General features: G+C 54.9%; 1 protein-coding gene across 1 annotated transcript; it reads left to right on the forward strand.

The window, feature by feature from the left end:
- The first annotated feature begins 339 nt into the window (after positions 1-339).
- Positions 340-14726, forward strand: ddx17 (DEAD-box helicase 17). Its single transcript, XM_069197003.1, has 13 exons — positions 340-857; positions 1532-1688; positions 2959-3055; positions 3350-3483; positions 3650-3715; positions 4528-4669; positions 4844-5004; positions 5228-5400; positions 6160-6270; positions 6765-6826; positions 6918-6977; positions 12061-12294; positions 12638-14726. Exons 1-13 carry the CDS (start codon positions 802-804, stop codon positions 13300-13302), a joined length of 2118 nt encoding a protein of 705 aa, XP_069053104.1. The 5' UTR covers positions 340-801; the 3' UTR covers positions 13303-14726.
- Positions 14727-15279: the final 553 nt, after the last annotated feature.

A 15279-nucleotide genomic window follows, 5' to 3' on the forward strand; every position in this document is an offset into this window, starting at 1 on the left:
TAAACCAGAAGACACACCTCAGCTTCTAAGCCCATGGGTTGGTCAACCTCTGTAAATCTCTACTCCTGCTAATCCTCAAGTCTCTAAGTGATCTTCAGCACCCGGGTTAATTAAGAGAAGGGGCTGTCAATAGAGAAGGTCCAAAGTCTAGCGCCCCGTCTCTGCAGCGAGGGGGGGCGATCACGTGGCCGGCTGCGCAAACGGCGTCGCGGCCCCCCGGCGCGCACGCAGAGGCCCCGCCTCTCCGACGGGCGCCCCCCCGTATTCCAGAACCTTCTCTACGCCCACTGCGCGACGTAGCTGCGGCGCGCTCCCGCGGCCCTGCGCACGCACCGCTGTTTTTCTGTCCGCCATTTTGTCCTGTGTCGGCAGGCAGCTTTCGCAGAGCCGGGGGGAGATCAAGCCAACTTTACGCGGTTATCGCAAAAAAAAAAATCCAAAAACAAAACATCCACCCATACTCGTTATCTAGCGTTTTTTTTGTCTAGAGAAAGAAAAAAACGTTACTTTTTTTCTTTAAACGCAAAACACGGTTTCGTTTCGGGCTGTTCGTAAACGAGACGGGCAGGCCGAGGGTGCCTTCGTGTTTTGAAGACACAAAACTCGCTGTTTATATAGAGCTGATATATATTTTCCACACCGCCTTTCGGTATTCGGCTCTTCAACGGATTTAAACCCCCGGTTTCGGGAATTGGAGGCGACGGTAGTTTTCCCGGTGGCGGCTGTTGAAGACCCAGCCCGACGCTCGCCGGAGCAGAGGCGCCCTTGTTGTTGTTGTTGTTGTGTTGGTTTGTGTGGAAGATGAGGGGCGGTTCGTCATACGGAGACAGAGACCGGGACCGTGGAAGGGACCGAGGGTGAGAAAAACCTCCATTTCTTCTCGTGTGGGGTGTCTTAGCGGCCTGTATTCGCTGGAAACGCCGGGGCTGGTTGGTCTCTGTGGGGAGACGGCCCGTGGGGGGGTCCTGCGTGTTAGTGGGGGGTGGTGGTGGTGGTGTTGCCAAACGCGAGTTGCGTGATCTCGGTGGGAGTGAGCGTAAAATTGTTTTTTAAAGGTGGGAAACCATTTCTGAACTAAAAAAAACTGGATTATGTAACCAGGCTTGGAAAGACACATCACCCCCCCGCTGTCTGCGGCCGACCAGGAGACCAGGCTAAATCTACCGCATTAAAAAAACAACAACATTGCTTTATCTTTTTTTTACTGAAATGTGTCGCACAGTGATGGTAAGACGTCCCTGTCGATTTAGTTTTTTTTTTTTAAAAAAAACAAAAATATCGACCATAACGCTTTATTTTTAGCTTGGTTGTGCTGAACCTCAGACGCTCTCGAAAAGCGAGACGCTGGTATGGCAGCTAGTATAAGTGAACTCGCAAACCTTTCTGTGCCCCGTGTGTGTGTGTGTTAAAACCCCACCTCGGGTCTGTTCGTGTTCGGAGAACCCGGTTCTGGGGGGTTAGGAGCGCGCCGGGCTGTTTCTCTCCGGCGCCCGCTTCCTAAACTCTCTGCCTGTCCCCCCCTCACCCCCAGGCCTCGGTTCGGGTCCAGCCGGGGCGGGCCCCCTCCCACCAAGAAGTTCGGGAACCCCGGGGAGCGCCTGAGGAAGAAGAAGTGGGACCTGGAGGAGCTGCCCAAGTTCGAGAAGAACTTCTACACCGAGCACCCGGAGGTGGCGCGCCTGACCCAGGTGCGGCGGCGCGCCCGCTTCCGTGAACGCGCAGGGCCGCGGTCCCGGGGCACGCTGGTGTCCCGGGGGTGCTGCTGGGGGGGCTCTTCGCTTTCATGAGCAGGGCAAAGGCCAGTTCCACGCCGAAACGCGCTTGGAGTGTGGAGCCCTCTTCAGGCGACGCCCGAGCCTGAAAACGTTGTCCTCTTTCTGATTTTCAGTGTGGGACTCATCAGTACTTGTTCCTTGTGCTGCCAGCATGTACTGATGCAGCTCCCTGCTTGAGTCTCCTTGTCTTAATCTCGTCGCCAAAGTGGTATTTTAACGTGAAAGCTTCAGCAGGCATTTTGCCTTATTGGTGAGCCAACTGCAGCGAAATAGCGGAGCATAAAAATTTCCCAGCCCTGGTCCCTGCGATTCCCCTCTTCGATGCCTTTGCCTTAAATGTCAATTCGATTAATTAGGTCTTCGAAATTTTGTTTTCGGGGTCCCGGAAAGTTTTGAGGTTTAATCTGCTCGTAGGTCATTTGAAATGGTTGTTTGTTCAGGAGCATTAAGTGATTAAGAGTGACCCCAGTTCACGAGGGATTAGGGTTAAGAAGCTGAGACTGGGAGCCATCGGTGCCAAAACCGAGATTGTAGCAGTTATGGAGCCCTGATGCAGGGTGAGCTGTTGCAGCATTTCTGAGCAGCACGTGGCAGCTCACACCTTGAGTGTAGGAGCTCGCTCTGCTTTTATTTCAGTGCCGTGTTGCACCGGGTGGGCCTGAGCCCAAGTCAAGGGGTATTTTTCCCTCAGCAGCAGATAAGTGAGAAAACACACCCACAAGCAATACAACACAGACATGGGCAGGAGAATCACCAGCTGAGCAGGGTGTACATGAAGGCTGAAAGCTGTTTGTTTTCGGATTGTGTCTGCGTTCTGAGGGGGGTAAATGAAATTGGTTCAAGGGTTTGAAGGGTCCTCTTGGGTCGGATGTGCTTCATGCTAGACTCCTGACTTAGACATGGGACTGGGCTGAGAGAACAGAACCTGTCTGACAAAACTCCCCAGTTTGTCCTCCCTCCTCAGAGTCGTATTCCCAAACCAGCAGACGAGGGTAAAAATTAGAGCAGTTTCAATAAAAGGCTGATGATTTGTGGATGGTCATGTTATATCCACCTTAAATTGTTTTAAGTGTAAGAGGGGCTGGTGCTCCTGGAGGTGATCCGTCTCCCACGAAGAGCAAGTCCGCTGCGGCATGACCATCCCGCTAATCTCCCCTTCCCCCCCCCTCTGTCCCCCCCGCAGTTTGACGTGGACGAGTTTCGCCGGAAGAAGGAGATCACGATTCGGGGCACTGGGTGCCCCAAGCCCGTCACCAGCTTCCACCAGGCGCAGTTCCCCCGTGAGTATCGTCACCACCGTCGCGTTCAAGCGGTTCGAAACTGCTGTAGCTTAGGACGCCGTCTCTTACTTCCAAAGTAAAACTCAAGTGGCTCGTGGTCGTAAATACGTGGGTGGTATTCGGGTGCCTTTGGCACCGGCCCTCCCAGCCTCTTTCAGCACGTGGCTTTTGATGCAGCCAGTCGCCAAAGTGTGTAATCGATTTGAATTAGCTGTTTAACGGAGTTGACTCCTTGAGTTGACGGGCTGTCGGACAGCAGTGCAGTAGCCTCACGCCTCCCTCGCTCCCCCACAGAGTACGTGATAGACGTGCTGGTGCAGCAGAACTTCGTGGAGCCCACGGCCATCCAGGCGCAGGGCTTCCCCCTGGCGCTGAGCGGCAGAGACATGGTGGGCATCGCCCAGACCGGCTCTGGCAAAACCCTGTCGGTAAGACTCCTCCCCCTGCGTCCCCGCGCCCTGCCCCGCGGTTGGCTGGAGCTCGGAGCTCCGCAGAGCAGCGGGGCTCGCCTTGGGGCTTGTTGATGTGTTGGCCGGTGGCGAGGCGCTCGGAGCTCATACTTCAGTGCCCTTTGTTTCTGTGTTTGTCCTGCAGTACCTGCTGCCCGCGATCGTGCACATCAACCACCAGCCCTACCTGGAGCGCGGCGACGGCCCCATTGTAAGTCACAGCGCCCGGGGTGTCTGTTCGTGGCCGTGCTATGCGCCGTGTCACGTGCGCGGCTTCTCAGACGTGTTAAGGGATGGAAGGGAAGAGGTCACACCAAATGTAAACATGAGGTACAAGGAGTGGCTGTAGTTGGCCTGCCTGAGTTGTGTCCCTGAGTGTTGGTCTGACAGTCTGCCCCTGTCCCCACACTGCAGGACTCATGTCACGTCTGCCCTCTCTGTGCTGGCTTTAATGGGGCGCTGCAGTCCCAATGTTTCAAACCAGTTATTTAGTCTCAGTAACAGGTTTGTTGACGCTATAGAAGAAGTTTACAAACTTTGAATTGAGCACAAAATCGCGATGAACTTGATGAAAGGACTGTAAGTTACCACGTTGTTACAAACCCGCATTTGAGTTCCCTGTGCAGCAGACTTTTCACCGCAGAGATGTTCCAGCGCGATCTGCAGGCAGAGATAACAAGTAAATGGTTTTTGTGGGCAAAACCGTCAAGAAGTCCAGAGGGATATTTCTGTTGGATGAAAAGAGACGTATTCGCAGGCCTGCGTGTTTACAATATCGTAGGGCGGCTTGACCTCGCCGGATGTTTTGTTGCCTTGCTCTGAATCGCAGACAACGATAGCAATATGGGAATACCTGGGAATGTAGTCTGTTACGTGATGCCAATTCGCGGTCTTGCATTGCTGTTTACATTTTACCGCCGTCGTGGTTTTGAAGCGCACTCGCCTGCGCTGCTTCGTTCTGGCTCCGGAGTATGAAAGCAGCCTGCGGTTCCCCTTTCACCTTCCTCCCTCTTCCCCGGGCAGTGTCTGGTCCTGGCCCCGACCCGGGAGCTGGCGCAGCAGGTCCAGCAGGTGGCGTTCGACTACGGCAAGTCCTCCCGCATCAAGAGCACCTGCATCTACGGGGGGGCCCCCAAGGGCCCGCAGATCAGGGACCTGGAGAGAGGTAGGGGCTGCCGCGCCCACGTGTGGCGTCCGTCTTCCTCCTCCTGCGGGCTTCCAGCCATGGCCCCTAGCCGCGTAACTGTGGCACGGCCCTGCTTCCTCCTCGCTTTGTCAATAATGCGGACGCGTCTCTCTCCTCCCTTCCGCACCCCCCCCCCCCCACCCCCCCCCGCAGGCGTGGAGATCTGCATCGCCACGCCGGGCCGCCTGATCGACTTCCTGGAGGTCGGGAAGACCAACCTGCGGCGCTGCACCTACCTGGTGCTGGACGAGGCCGACCGGATGCTGGACATGGGCTTCGAGCCGCAGATCCGCAAGATCGTCGACCAGATCCGGGTGGGTGGAGGGTGGAGGGTGGAGGGTGTGTGGGGGCGCCGCGGGGATGCGAGCAGGCTCCCGTGAAGCTCGTTTCGTGCTGCTCTGCTACTTGATGGGTGCTCCCCAGTTTGTTAAGCCTGGGTGTTGGTTTGGATCTTTGCTTCTGGTGTCATTTATCCTTCAAGATGAGTCTCTCAACAAGCCTCGTCTCCTGAATCTTCTCATTCTCGCCTGTCTCCAGCCGGACCGCCAGACGCTGATGTGGAGCGCCACCTGGCCCAAGGAGGTGCGGCAGCTGGCGGAGGACTTCCTGCGGGACTACGTGCAGATCAACGTGGGCGCGCTGGAGCTGAGCGCCAACCACAACATCCTGCAGATCGTGGACGTGTGCATGGAGAGCGAGAAGGACAACAAGTGAGTGAGGCGCCGCACGCTCACGTGGGGGGGCGGGGTGCGAGCTCAGCCGGCCCGCACGCGTTCGCACCCTGGGACACAGGGACACGCCATGCACTCGTCTGATCACGGAGAGAAAGCAACTTGCACGCGTTCGCACCCTGGCTCTGGTGACGGGCCCCCACGATGCAACACGCACGCACGGCCTGTAAGAGGCGAGCCGGAGATCACCGCGGTTAGCGCTGTGTCAGGGGAGCTCGCTCACACTCCTCTCTCACAGTGCTACACCCAGCAGGGCTGTGAGGAGTGTGGTGTTTATAGTGTTGCAAAAATAGAGAAAAATGAGGAACGGATGAATTAATAAGGAAAATGAATAATCATAACCCTCCAACTTTAAATGATTTATCCAACCGCTAGGGAATATTTTTGGTGTAATTAGAGGTATGTGAATTCTTTCTCTGGTGTAGCTTTGGTGAAAAGAGTAATAATTCAGGTACTCTTGTTTAAAGATATTTAACAATGCCAGTGACACTGGCTATATACAACATAAGCATACAACAGACAAGTTTTTCTGTGTATACGGTCTGTACAGACAAGGTGTTTCAGAGACCTATGTCTGGACCACCCAGAAAATCTCAGACTGCTTCCAAGTACTCAGCTCTTAAATAATGCCTACAAGGGCCAAAATAAGACATAAGCTGCCTACTATATTATGCAGTGCAATCTGCAAATATATCTCTCTCTGGTAGTTCCTAAGTCTTTTATCGTGTGCTCCCTCAGGCTGATCCAGCTGATGGAGGAGATCATGGCGGAGAAGGAGAATAAGACCATCATCTTCGTCGAGACGAAGAAGCGCTGTGATGACCTGACCCGCAGGATGAGGCGAGACGGGTGAGTGGGGGAGGAGCAGGCAATTCTTCGGGATGGTTGTCGGGACCATCGCGGAAACCAGGTTTTCTCGGGCGTTAAAGAGCCGTCTCCTCTCCTGACCTTGGGAATTGCGGTGAAAGAGCTTATTTTTGTTGCAGTGTTTTTCTTCGGCATGTGTTCTAAATGGGTTCAGTTAAGGGGTAGTTCAGGGGTGGGCAGCTTCAGAGCGTACCCAATTCCTCATGCGTGAGAGAGACTCGCGGTTCTGCGGTTTTAACTGGGAAATCGAACCCTACTCCCGTGGAAAACCCAGGAGGATTAGTAACTGAGGCCTGGTCCTGGAGCTTGTAAGGACTGGAATTTTGTAGGGTGCGATGGGTGGTTGATTGGAGGAACTGTTGTTGCCGGCTCCTGCACTCGGTAAAGAGCCCGGAGTTTGTAACTGGATTCAAAAGGAAGTCCTTTCCCCTCCTGGACGGAGTGCTTCTGTTTCACGCGGGGTCGGTCTTTTCCAGGTGGCCGGCGATGTGTATCCACGGAGACAAGAGCCAGCCGGAGAGAGACTGGGTGTTGACAGGTGAGGCCCTCGCGCGCCCTGCGTTTCCGACGCCGTTTCAGCTTCCCGGCGACGGTGCTCCAATCTCCGTCCCTTATTTTTCTCCCCGTAGAATTCCGGAGTGGGAAGGCGCCCATCCTGATCGCGACTGACGTGGCTTCTCGGGGATTAGGTACGTCTTGATCTGGCCTCCCCGGAGGACAGGGACAGTAAAATCGGAAAAGCTGTAGCTCATAGCAGTACAGAGGTAGATGAAGTTACTCAAGCTAGACGTTGTATGCAGCTGAAAATAAAAAGCCAGTAGTACATCGTTTTGTAGTTGTAAAGAGAAAGAGCGTGATTCTCCCCCACATGATGAATACCGTTTTTTTAACCAGATCTTTTTTTGTTTTGTGTTTCATTTTTTTATTTATTTTTGTTTGTTGTTTTTCCAAGTTTCTTCCTGCACTTGAAGCGTACAGGCTTCGGGGCGGGCCTGCAGCAGGACCTAGGCATGACTAATCGAGCGCCCAGCTGAGTGTGGAGAGGAGAAGGCCCGATTAATCAATCCCAGCCGTCCTCCCGACTCGACCCGGAGCAGCTGCTCTGCCTGCCTACCTGGTCAGGGGGGGCTGCTGGGCTGTCAAATTCCACTGGGGGTGCTGAGAGGGGTTGGGGGGGCCTCTTAAAATCTGAAGTAGGACATTGCAGTATAGCTAGCTCAGAACACAGGGCTATTGTCCATTTAAATCCTGGTCACACAGTTTTGCAGCAGCATTCAAGTTCTTGTTCAGCTGATTTTGATGCGTTACTGCAGCTTAGGAATATGAACAAATCAGTGCCAGATTTCTGCTAGTAATGATGTTAATACAACATGCTCTTAATCCTGTTTATTATATAACAAGGCCTAATTGTGGTCTTAAGTACTTTGATTTTCCTACTTTGTGTAAGTTGTTGGCTGTTTTTTGCCTTGTGTGTAGGCCTCCTCCTCCTTTTGTGTTATTTGTTAAATTTTAAACAAATTCAGAAGGCTCAGAAGCCACAGCTTGTATTATAAGTAAAAAAGAGCAGCTCTGAGCACACAGCAGCTTTTTCAAACAAAAGCTTCATGAAGCTCCTTCAGGCTTAAAGTTTTAAATAATACGAGTCTGTCGAATTATTTTGCTTCTGCATTGCAGTTGAACGGTGGTGATTGTGCAGTGTAGATGAGAGGAAAAGTGTAACAGCTTTGGAATTTGCAATGTGGTGTAGCTGAGAGGCAGTCAGGCAGGGTAGGACACCAGGACCTTGTGCTGTGTGGTGTAGCTGAGAGGCAGTCTGGCAGGGTAGGATGCCATGACCCTGTGCTGTGGGGTGTAGATGAGAGGCAGTCAGGCTGGGTAGGACGCCAGGATCCAGTGCTGTGGGGTGTAGCTGAGAGGCAGTCAGGCAGGGTAGGACGCCATGACCCTGTGCTGTGGGGTGTAGCTGAGAGGCAGTCAGGCGGGGTAGGACGCCATGACCCTGTGCTGTGGGGTGTAGCTGAGAGGCAGTCAGGCGGGGTAGGACGCCAGGATCCAGTGCAGAGAGCAGAGGTGCTGTTCTTGCCTACAGCTATGTTTTGTGTTGGAGTAGGTCTGAGGTCAGTCTGTGCTAGCAGAGGCCCCCCGGGTTGCCCCTAGAGCCCCAGCCCCCCACCCTCCCGCTGTGCCAGTCTCTCCCTCTCCGGGCGTCATGTCTGGTCCTGGCTGGCAGGAGTCCTGGCCTGATCGCCGCCACGCTGCGGAAGGAAACCAAGCTTGGAACCACACTGTCTGTCTGCCGATTGCTTCTTTGTGCATTGTGCCTAGTGGCCTAGTCAACCGAAACAAACGAGCGATCAGAAAAACGCAAAGCAGTCAGAGCCGCGTCTTAAAACGGTCGCCGCTGCCGCACTCCCGATTTACACCGGGCGCCGCGAGGCGGTGCTCCCCCCCCAGTCCTGAAACCTCGGATCTAAATTGGGACGTCTCCTTTTCCAACCCCCCCCTCCCCTTCCGCCCTGTCAAAGGCCCAACCGCAGGCGTCCTTTCTTGAAACGCGCTCTCTCTCCCCCACGACCCCAGCCCCCCGTGCCCCAGCAGTGGTCTGTTTCTTGTTACTGCTGTAACCCTGGCGTTACCTGGGCTCCTGTGTCCAACGCTGCCTGCTGCTCTCGGAGATGGGGTGTACCAGCTCCGCGTCTCCTCTGTCTCCTGTGTGTCTGTGTAAGGTGGAAAGATACAGAATACGGGCAAGCCCCAGCTTTTCCTAAAACGTGTCAGTTTTTGCGAAGGAAGGTAAGGTGGGGTGTTCCCATCTGGGTACAAGCCAGTAGCGCAGGCTGATTTTTAGAGTTAGAGCTAGCGAATTGTCCCCTGCATCCCTTTATCTGGCCATTATAGAATTCAAGCAATTGGCCTTGCGCCCTTTACCCTGGGGGGAAGTCACTGCTTCCGTAACCTGAGAGTCGGGCCTTTATACCCACCTGAAATTGTCACAGTAAGACCTCACGGGGCCTGACGTGCAGTGCTGAGCGTAGGTTGGCTTCCCCTGGGGATTGTGGAGTCCGAAGTAGCCCTGCCTTGCCTCCTGACCGGCGCAGTCTCTTCCTGCGTGAGGCGTCCTGGTCTCTTAGGCTCTGGCCCGGGCCTAAGGACCGAGCCTTTCGCCTGCCGGACTGCTCCGAGCCGCCCCCGGGGGCCCTCTGGGAGCCCAGAGGAAGGAGCATCCCAGGCGGGGAAGGCGGGTCAGGCTGGGGCCGGACATGGGATCCAGGCTACCTGGGTCTGCAGCCACAAGCAAGGGGAGCAGGCGGTCCAGCTCTGCGCCCCTTGACCCGGTCTGAGCTGGGCGGGCAGTTCTGACCCGTTTCCCAGGACAGATCCGTGGGGGAGGGAGCTGAACTTTGCACCGTATCCCAGCAGCTCCTGTAGCAGCGGTAAGTACACAACCCCCCCACTCCCTCCTGTCGTGAATTCTGTGACCTGTCCGTATTTCAGGATGCATTCATAGACTGACAAGTCCATTCAATCAGCCTCTCACCCCCAGTTCATGACCTTGTTGTTCTTTGCTAATGTTTCCCTACTAACTCTCTTTTGTATTGTGTTTTCTCTCTGGACATTTTTCAAGGTTATTATTTTTTATTAATTTTCCCTCTTCCTTTAAAAAAAAAATATCAAAGGAGACTTTTTGTCAAGTGCAGCAGTGTTGTTTACTGAGCCCATCTTCTGTAATGAGAAACAGACTCATCTGATCGAGTGTTTTTGTCCTCACCTGGGAGGATTCAGTACTAAAGCCAATCTTGCCGTCTCCCCCTTTCCTCCCAGTGTTGTGTTTTCTCTCTTTAAGAGGCCGCCCGGGCAGTTGCAGCAGTGTCCTCTTACCTGCGCCCACTCTCGTTCTAGTCAGGGAAGGTTCGTCTGCGCTGTCTCAGCAGAACTAGCAGGCGGGTGTTAATGTGGGTGTCCTGGTCTGCCAGCTTCCTGTTCTTGTCGGAAACCGAGCAAACCGACTCGGCCCGGTTCTGACTCCCTGGCGCCAGGAGGGCCCGGTAGCAGCGCTGCCGCGTTGCCCACGTGTGTTTGGCCTCCCCTCGGCCCTCCACGCACGTGGTTTGGGGGCGTTACGGAAAGGCAGACAGACGCTCGACCGGTGCCAGAAGGTCAAAGGTCAAAAAAGGCTCTCTCCCCTCGCCCCCCCCCTCATATTCCTATCACTGTCATCGCCTTAAAAAAAACCAACAGCAGGGTCGCGACAGCGCTGTGAGAAAACACAGCACCTCCCCCACCACCACTCCACCCTTCCTCCGGCCACCTCCATCATGTCGCAAAACCTTTGAGTCGGAGGGGAGCGCAGAGAAGCATGAGGCCGGTGTGTGTCGCTCCGCGGGGGGCTCGGCCCGCGGGTGTGGGGTGTGGGGGGGTCTCGCGGGGGGGTGGCGAGTTGTTCGACGGCGCCGATCCTGTTGGGCCGGGAGCCCGCGAATTCCACCCTGGAAGTTTTCGGAAAGTCTCGCTCCGTTGTTGAGATTTGCTCTGCGGTTCCCTGGGACCCTTGTAAAGCACCGGTGCAGATCTTAACTGAAGGTGGTGTCGATTTCTAACTGAGCTTTGAGCAGCGCGTTCCACATCTGTGGGACACATTTCAGGGTCATTTCATGCACAGAGGTGTGGGTTTTCTTTCTTAAAAGGGCATCAGACCTTTTAAGAGCAAGGCTTTGCACTCGTCACCATGTGGCAGTGCGTCTTTCTGTGGACTGTGCTGTAGAAATGTCTCTGATCTCATCGGGCCGGTTCTGACCGCTGGGAATCTGTGTTTTAACTCTGTTAGGATACAGATTTTCACCGTCATTGGGGGGGATTCTGGATTTTAATTTTTTTTGTGTGTGGGACTTGTTTTCTCATTTTGGGGAGGAATCTGTATTTTAACACTGTTAAACTGCAGGTTTCCCTTTAAGGTCCAGGTTTTGCGAATTGGGGTTTTACACCTTCAATGGGGAGCCATATTGATAATAGATTTTCCAAAAACATGACCAGTTGTTTATATTCATAATTGAATACATTGATGATATCTGGTTTAGGGGCACGAACAACAGGATTTGAAGTAGTGGTGGCATTTTTAAGAAGCCGTCTGCTGTAGGATGGCACAAGATGGGGTCGAAAGTCTTTTTAAAATTGCAGCAGTCAGCTCCTGTACACGAGTACACGTCTATTCAGACGCGGGGTTTTCACCCTCCACGCGTTTGTGTGCTGCCCCCATGGTCTTGCGCGTCGTTTCAAGCACAGGGTTAAAAAAAAAACAAAAAAACGTGCGCTCATTCCTGCACGACAGCTGCACCTGCCTTCTTTAAAACAGGAGCACTTGCCTTTCGTTCTGCGGTGGCAGCAGGTAAGTACTGCGTGCAGAGTGTCTGTCGGGGCTCGGAGGGGCAGCTAGTGTTCCCTCCTGGAGCTCGAGCCTCGTGTAGACGAGCGAGGTGTGCGCGCAGAGACAGGCCAGGTGCGAGGGGGCCTGCTCGGTACAGGTAAGTTGTGCCGCTGTCGGAGACAGATGAGGGGACAGGAGTGTTGAAGGGGCTGGTGTGTCGACCTCGGTGTGGTAAGGGGCTCGGTCCCGGAGCCGTTTGTCATTCGCAGCCACCTCTTGAGTGCTTGACGTTGGCGTCTCGAGTGATCTGTCTTGTAAAACGCGGTCGTGCGTCTTTCCCTAACTCTTTTCTTACTCTCCCCCCCTCTGTTTTTCCCACAAAAAAAAAAACAACAATTGACGCCTTCAAGACGTGGAAGACGTGAAGTTCGTCATCAACTACGACTACCCCAACTCCTCCGAGGACTACGTGCACCGCATCGGGCGCACGGCGCGCAGCACCAACAAGGGCACGGCCTACACCTTCTTCACGCCCGGCAACCTGCGGCAGGCCCGCGAGCTCATCCGCGTGCTGGAGGAGGCCCGGCAGGCCATCAACCCCAAGCTGCTGCAGCTGGTGGACTCCGGGAGGGGGGGCGGAGGAGGTAGGGCGGCACCGCGGCCGGAGGGGGGGGGAGGGAGGAGGTAACGGGGGAGAATAAGAGCGAGGCGTCCTTGACAGCTGGGGTGGGCTGTCGGGGCGTGTCGGCCTGAGGCCGGGTCGATCCCAGCTCCTCTGGGCCGGGGCCACAAGCGGGGAAACGGGAATTGGCATGTGGAAAAACGGGCGCCGATCTCCAGCTGCGCTCGTGAGCCGGTGAGCTGTGGGCTGTAGGGATGCCGCAGCAGCTCAGGTCCTGCAGTAGGTGCAGTGGGAGAGCCGTTTCTCCCCTTCTCCTCGCCTGTGCGGTGCCCTGACGCTGCGCTGCTCTCTGTCGCCCCCTGCAGGCGGCCGCTCGCGCTACCGGGGCAGCGGCTCCAACTCCAACAACCCCAACCTGATGTACCAGGAGGAGTGTGAGCGGCGCATGCGCAGCGTCGGGGGGGGCGCCAACTCCGCCAAGGACGCCCGCGGCGGGGGCAGCGCCGGCTCCGGCAGCAGCGGCAGTGGCGGCTTCAGCCGGGGGGGCAGCCGGGACCACAACGGGGCGGACCGCTCCTCTTCCTCCTCCTCCTCGTCCTCTGCGTACAGAGACCGGGGCAGGGACAGCCGGGACGCCGGCTCCTTCGGCACCGGCGCCAACTCCACCCCCACCTACGGGGCCGCTGGGAGCAGCCAGGGTGCCGCGGGCGGGTTCGGGGACCAGTACCAGGGCTACAGCGGGGCGGGGGCGGGGGCGGCGGGGGGCCAGGACCAGGCCCAGGCCCAGGCCCAGCCGCAGCAGCAGCAGCAGCAGCCCCAGCAACAACAACAACAGCAGCAGCAGCAACAGCAGCAGCAGCAGTTCGGCAACATGGCTGCCCGGGCCGGCCAGGCCCCCCCGCCCGCGGGGCCGCAGCCCCTCATGGCCCAGCAGTTCCCCCCCCCGCAGCCCATAATGGGCTTCATGGGACAGGCACCCTTCCAGTTCGCGCCCCCGCCCCCGCCCCCGCCCCCTCCCCCCAGGAAATAAGGGGTGGGGGAGGCTCCCCGCCTCAGTTGGCGTCTCGCCTTCCGCTGTTGGACTGAGACGCCAAGCCCAGACAGAGACTGTTGCATCTCCGACACCCGTACATCTCGGTTGCGCTCAACATTCAAATGGGAGACGGGAGCGTCGGGGGCAGGACGGGGATTGGGGGGGTGACAGTGGTGGGGGGGGGGGGTCGTTGTGACCAGTCAGGATGTGATTTTGTTTTTGCTCTTGTTATTTTGACTGCCTCTGAGTAAACTCTAAAAGGGGCCAGCGTCGTGATTTCTTTTTTTGGGGGGTCAGATGTGATGCGATCCCGGGACTGGGGCCTAGGGCGGCGTTTGTTGTGCGTTCGGTGGTGTCGTTCTGTTGCTGAAGTGGGAGGGCCCTGAACTGTTCGTAGCCCGCAGTCTGGTGCCTCAAGCTCTGTTGGGATTGAGGGCAGAGCCTGCAGCGGGGGCTCTCAGCTGGCTGCAGAAAGCACAGGTGAGCAGGTGACTCTTTGCTGACCGGTACCTTGGATTTAAGGCTGTTCTGAGTGGGCGGTTCAGGTCACCAGGGCCCAGTTTAAATGAGAGACTGGTTCTGTAAGTGCACTCGAAGGGAGCTGGTGTTCTCTGAGCTCCGTGGGCTGTCATGGCAGTGAATAACCTTGAGTGCAGATTAGAAACCTGCTTTTTCATCTGCTCGTCAGTGTGGTGGATTTGTAGGTCCTGCAGAGGCACCTCTTGCCTGTGATTCACAGGAAGTTGAGCGTTTCTCTGCTGAAGACTCGAAACTGTTCCTGTGTTACTTTTGGCCATTTTTGTACTTTTTTTTGAAAGAAGAGAAACAATTGTGTTAAGGACACGTTTTTTGATTGGAGGAAAAAAATGGCACAGTTGGGGAAAAGAAATGACTTGTTAATCCTGCGGAATTGTAGTGAGACTGCCAAAGAAATCGGTCCTCAGAAACCTTGGGATTCAGAAACTCTGCTTTGCCGTTCCCCTCTCCACACTTCCTGAAGGTTGAATGTAGGATGTCTGGGGTGTTCCCTCGTGAGGAACAGATGTGAATTTTGTATATGTACGTGTTATTTTCTCCTCTCGGTGTGTTCTGTGACAGGGACCAGGTAGGGACGCGAGAAGCCCCCTTTTATATCCAGTTACTTTCCTGTCACTTTGCTAACAATCCGTGTATTGATTTTTGAAGGTTATAACGGCATTATTTTTTGTTCGCTCTCTGAAGTCAAGAGGTAGGTGCTGTTTTGCTTCTGCTTGTTTTCAAGTGCTGTGTTGAAGGGAGTTAGAGTAGTGCCCTTCTCCCCAAGCCTTTGGGAAAAAATGGAAAAAATCGTCCTCTGTGTAGCTGAACCTTTAAAGGCGCATCTGTTTTTGATACTGTCTGGAGCTTTTTTTTCAGGTTTTAATAAAAATTTTGGAAACTTATCTTGGTTGTTTTTTTTTAAAAAACATTCCATTTCATCAGATTTTTCGGGGGTTTTTTTTCCCCAAGTGTGTTGTGAGCTCGTCCAAAGGCTGATAGATGAGCAGCCTTCGTCTCTTGGTAAAATAGTGCAATTTCTCCAGACTAAGCTCTTAAGTCAGTTCTCAGTGTTCCTGAAAAACTGCACTGAAGGATCCATTGCCATGTTGTTGCATCTTTGTACGTTTTTAGATTTAATTCTCATCCCTAACATAGGCTGGGCACGATGTCAGGATCACGTTTGTAAGAGGGGTGCATCTTCCTTCTGAGCCTCTGGGCTCTGAGAGGGCGCGCAGATTCGAGAGCACTTCTCCCAGGGCTGGCAGGGTAACCAGTAACCTGCTGGTCACTAACTGGGCTGTCCCAAGAGTTGCACTTGCACAGCTTTCGGGGTGGTCTGGCTAGGCAAGAGCCTCCATGACTCATCACTTACCCCCCCATCACTGTTTCTCGGGGTCTCGCAGAGCTGCTGATGAGCTCTGCAAACCTGTAGTTGGCAGCCCCCAACAGCAGTGG

The sequence above is a fragment of the Lepisosteus oculatus genome, chromosome 12, assembly GCF_040954835.1.
Source record: "Lepisosteus oculatus isolate fLepOcu1 chromosome 12, fLepOcu1.hap2, whole genome shotgun sequence".
In the NCBI taxonomy this organism is placed as follows: Eukaryota; Metazoa; Chordata; class Actinopteri; order Semionotiformes; family Lepisosteidae; genus Lepisosteus; species Lepisosteus oculatus.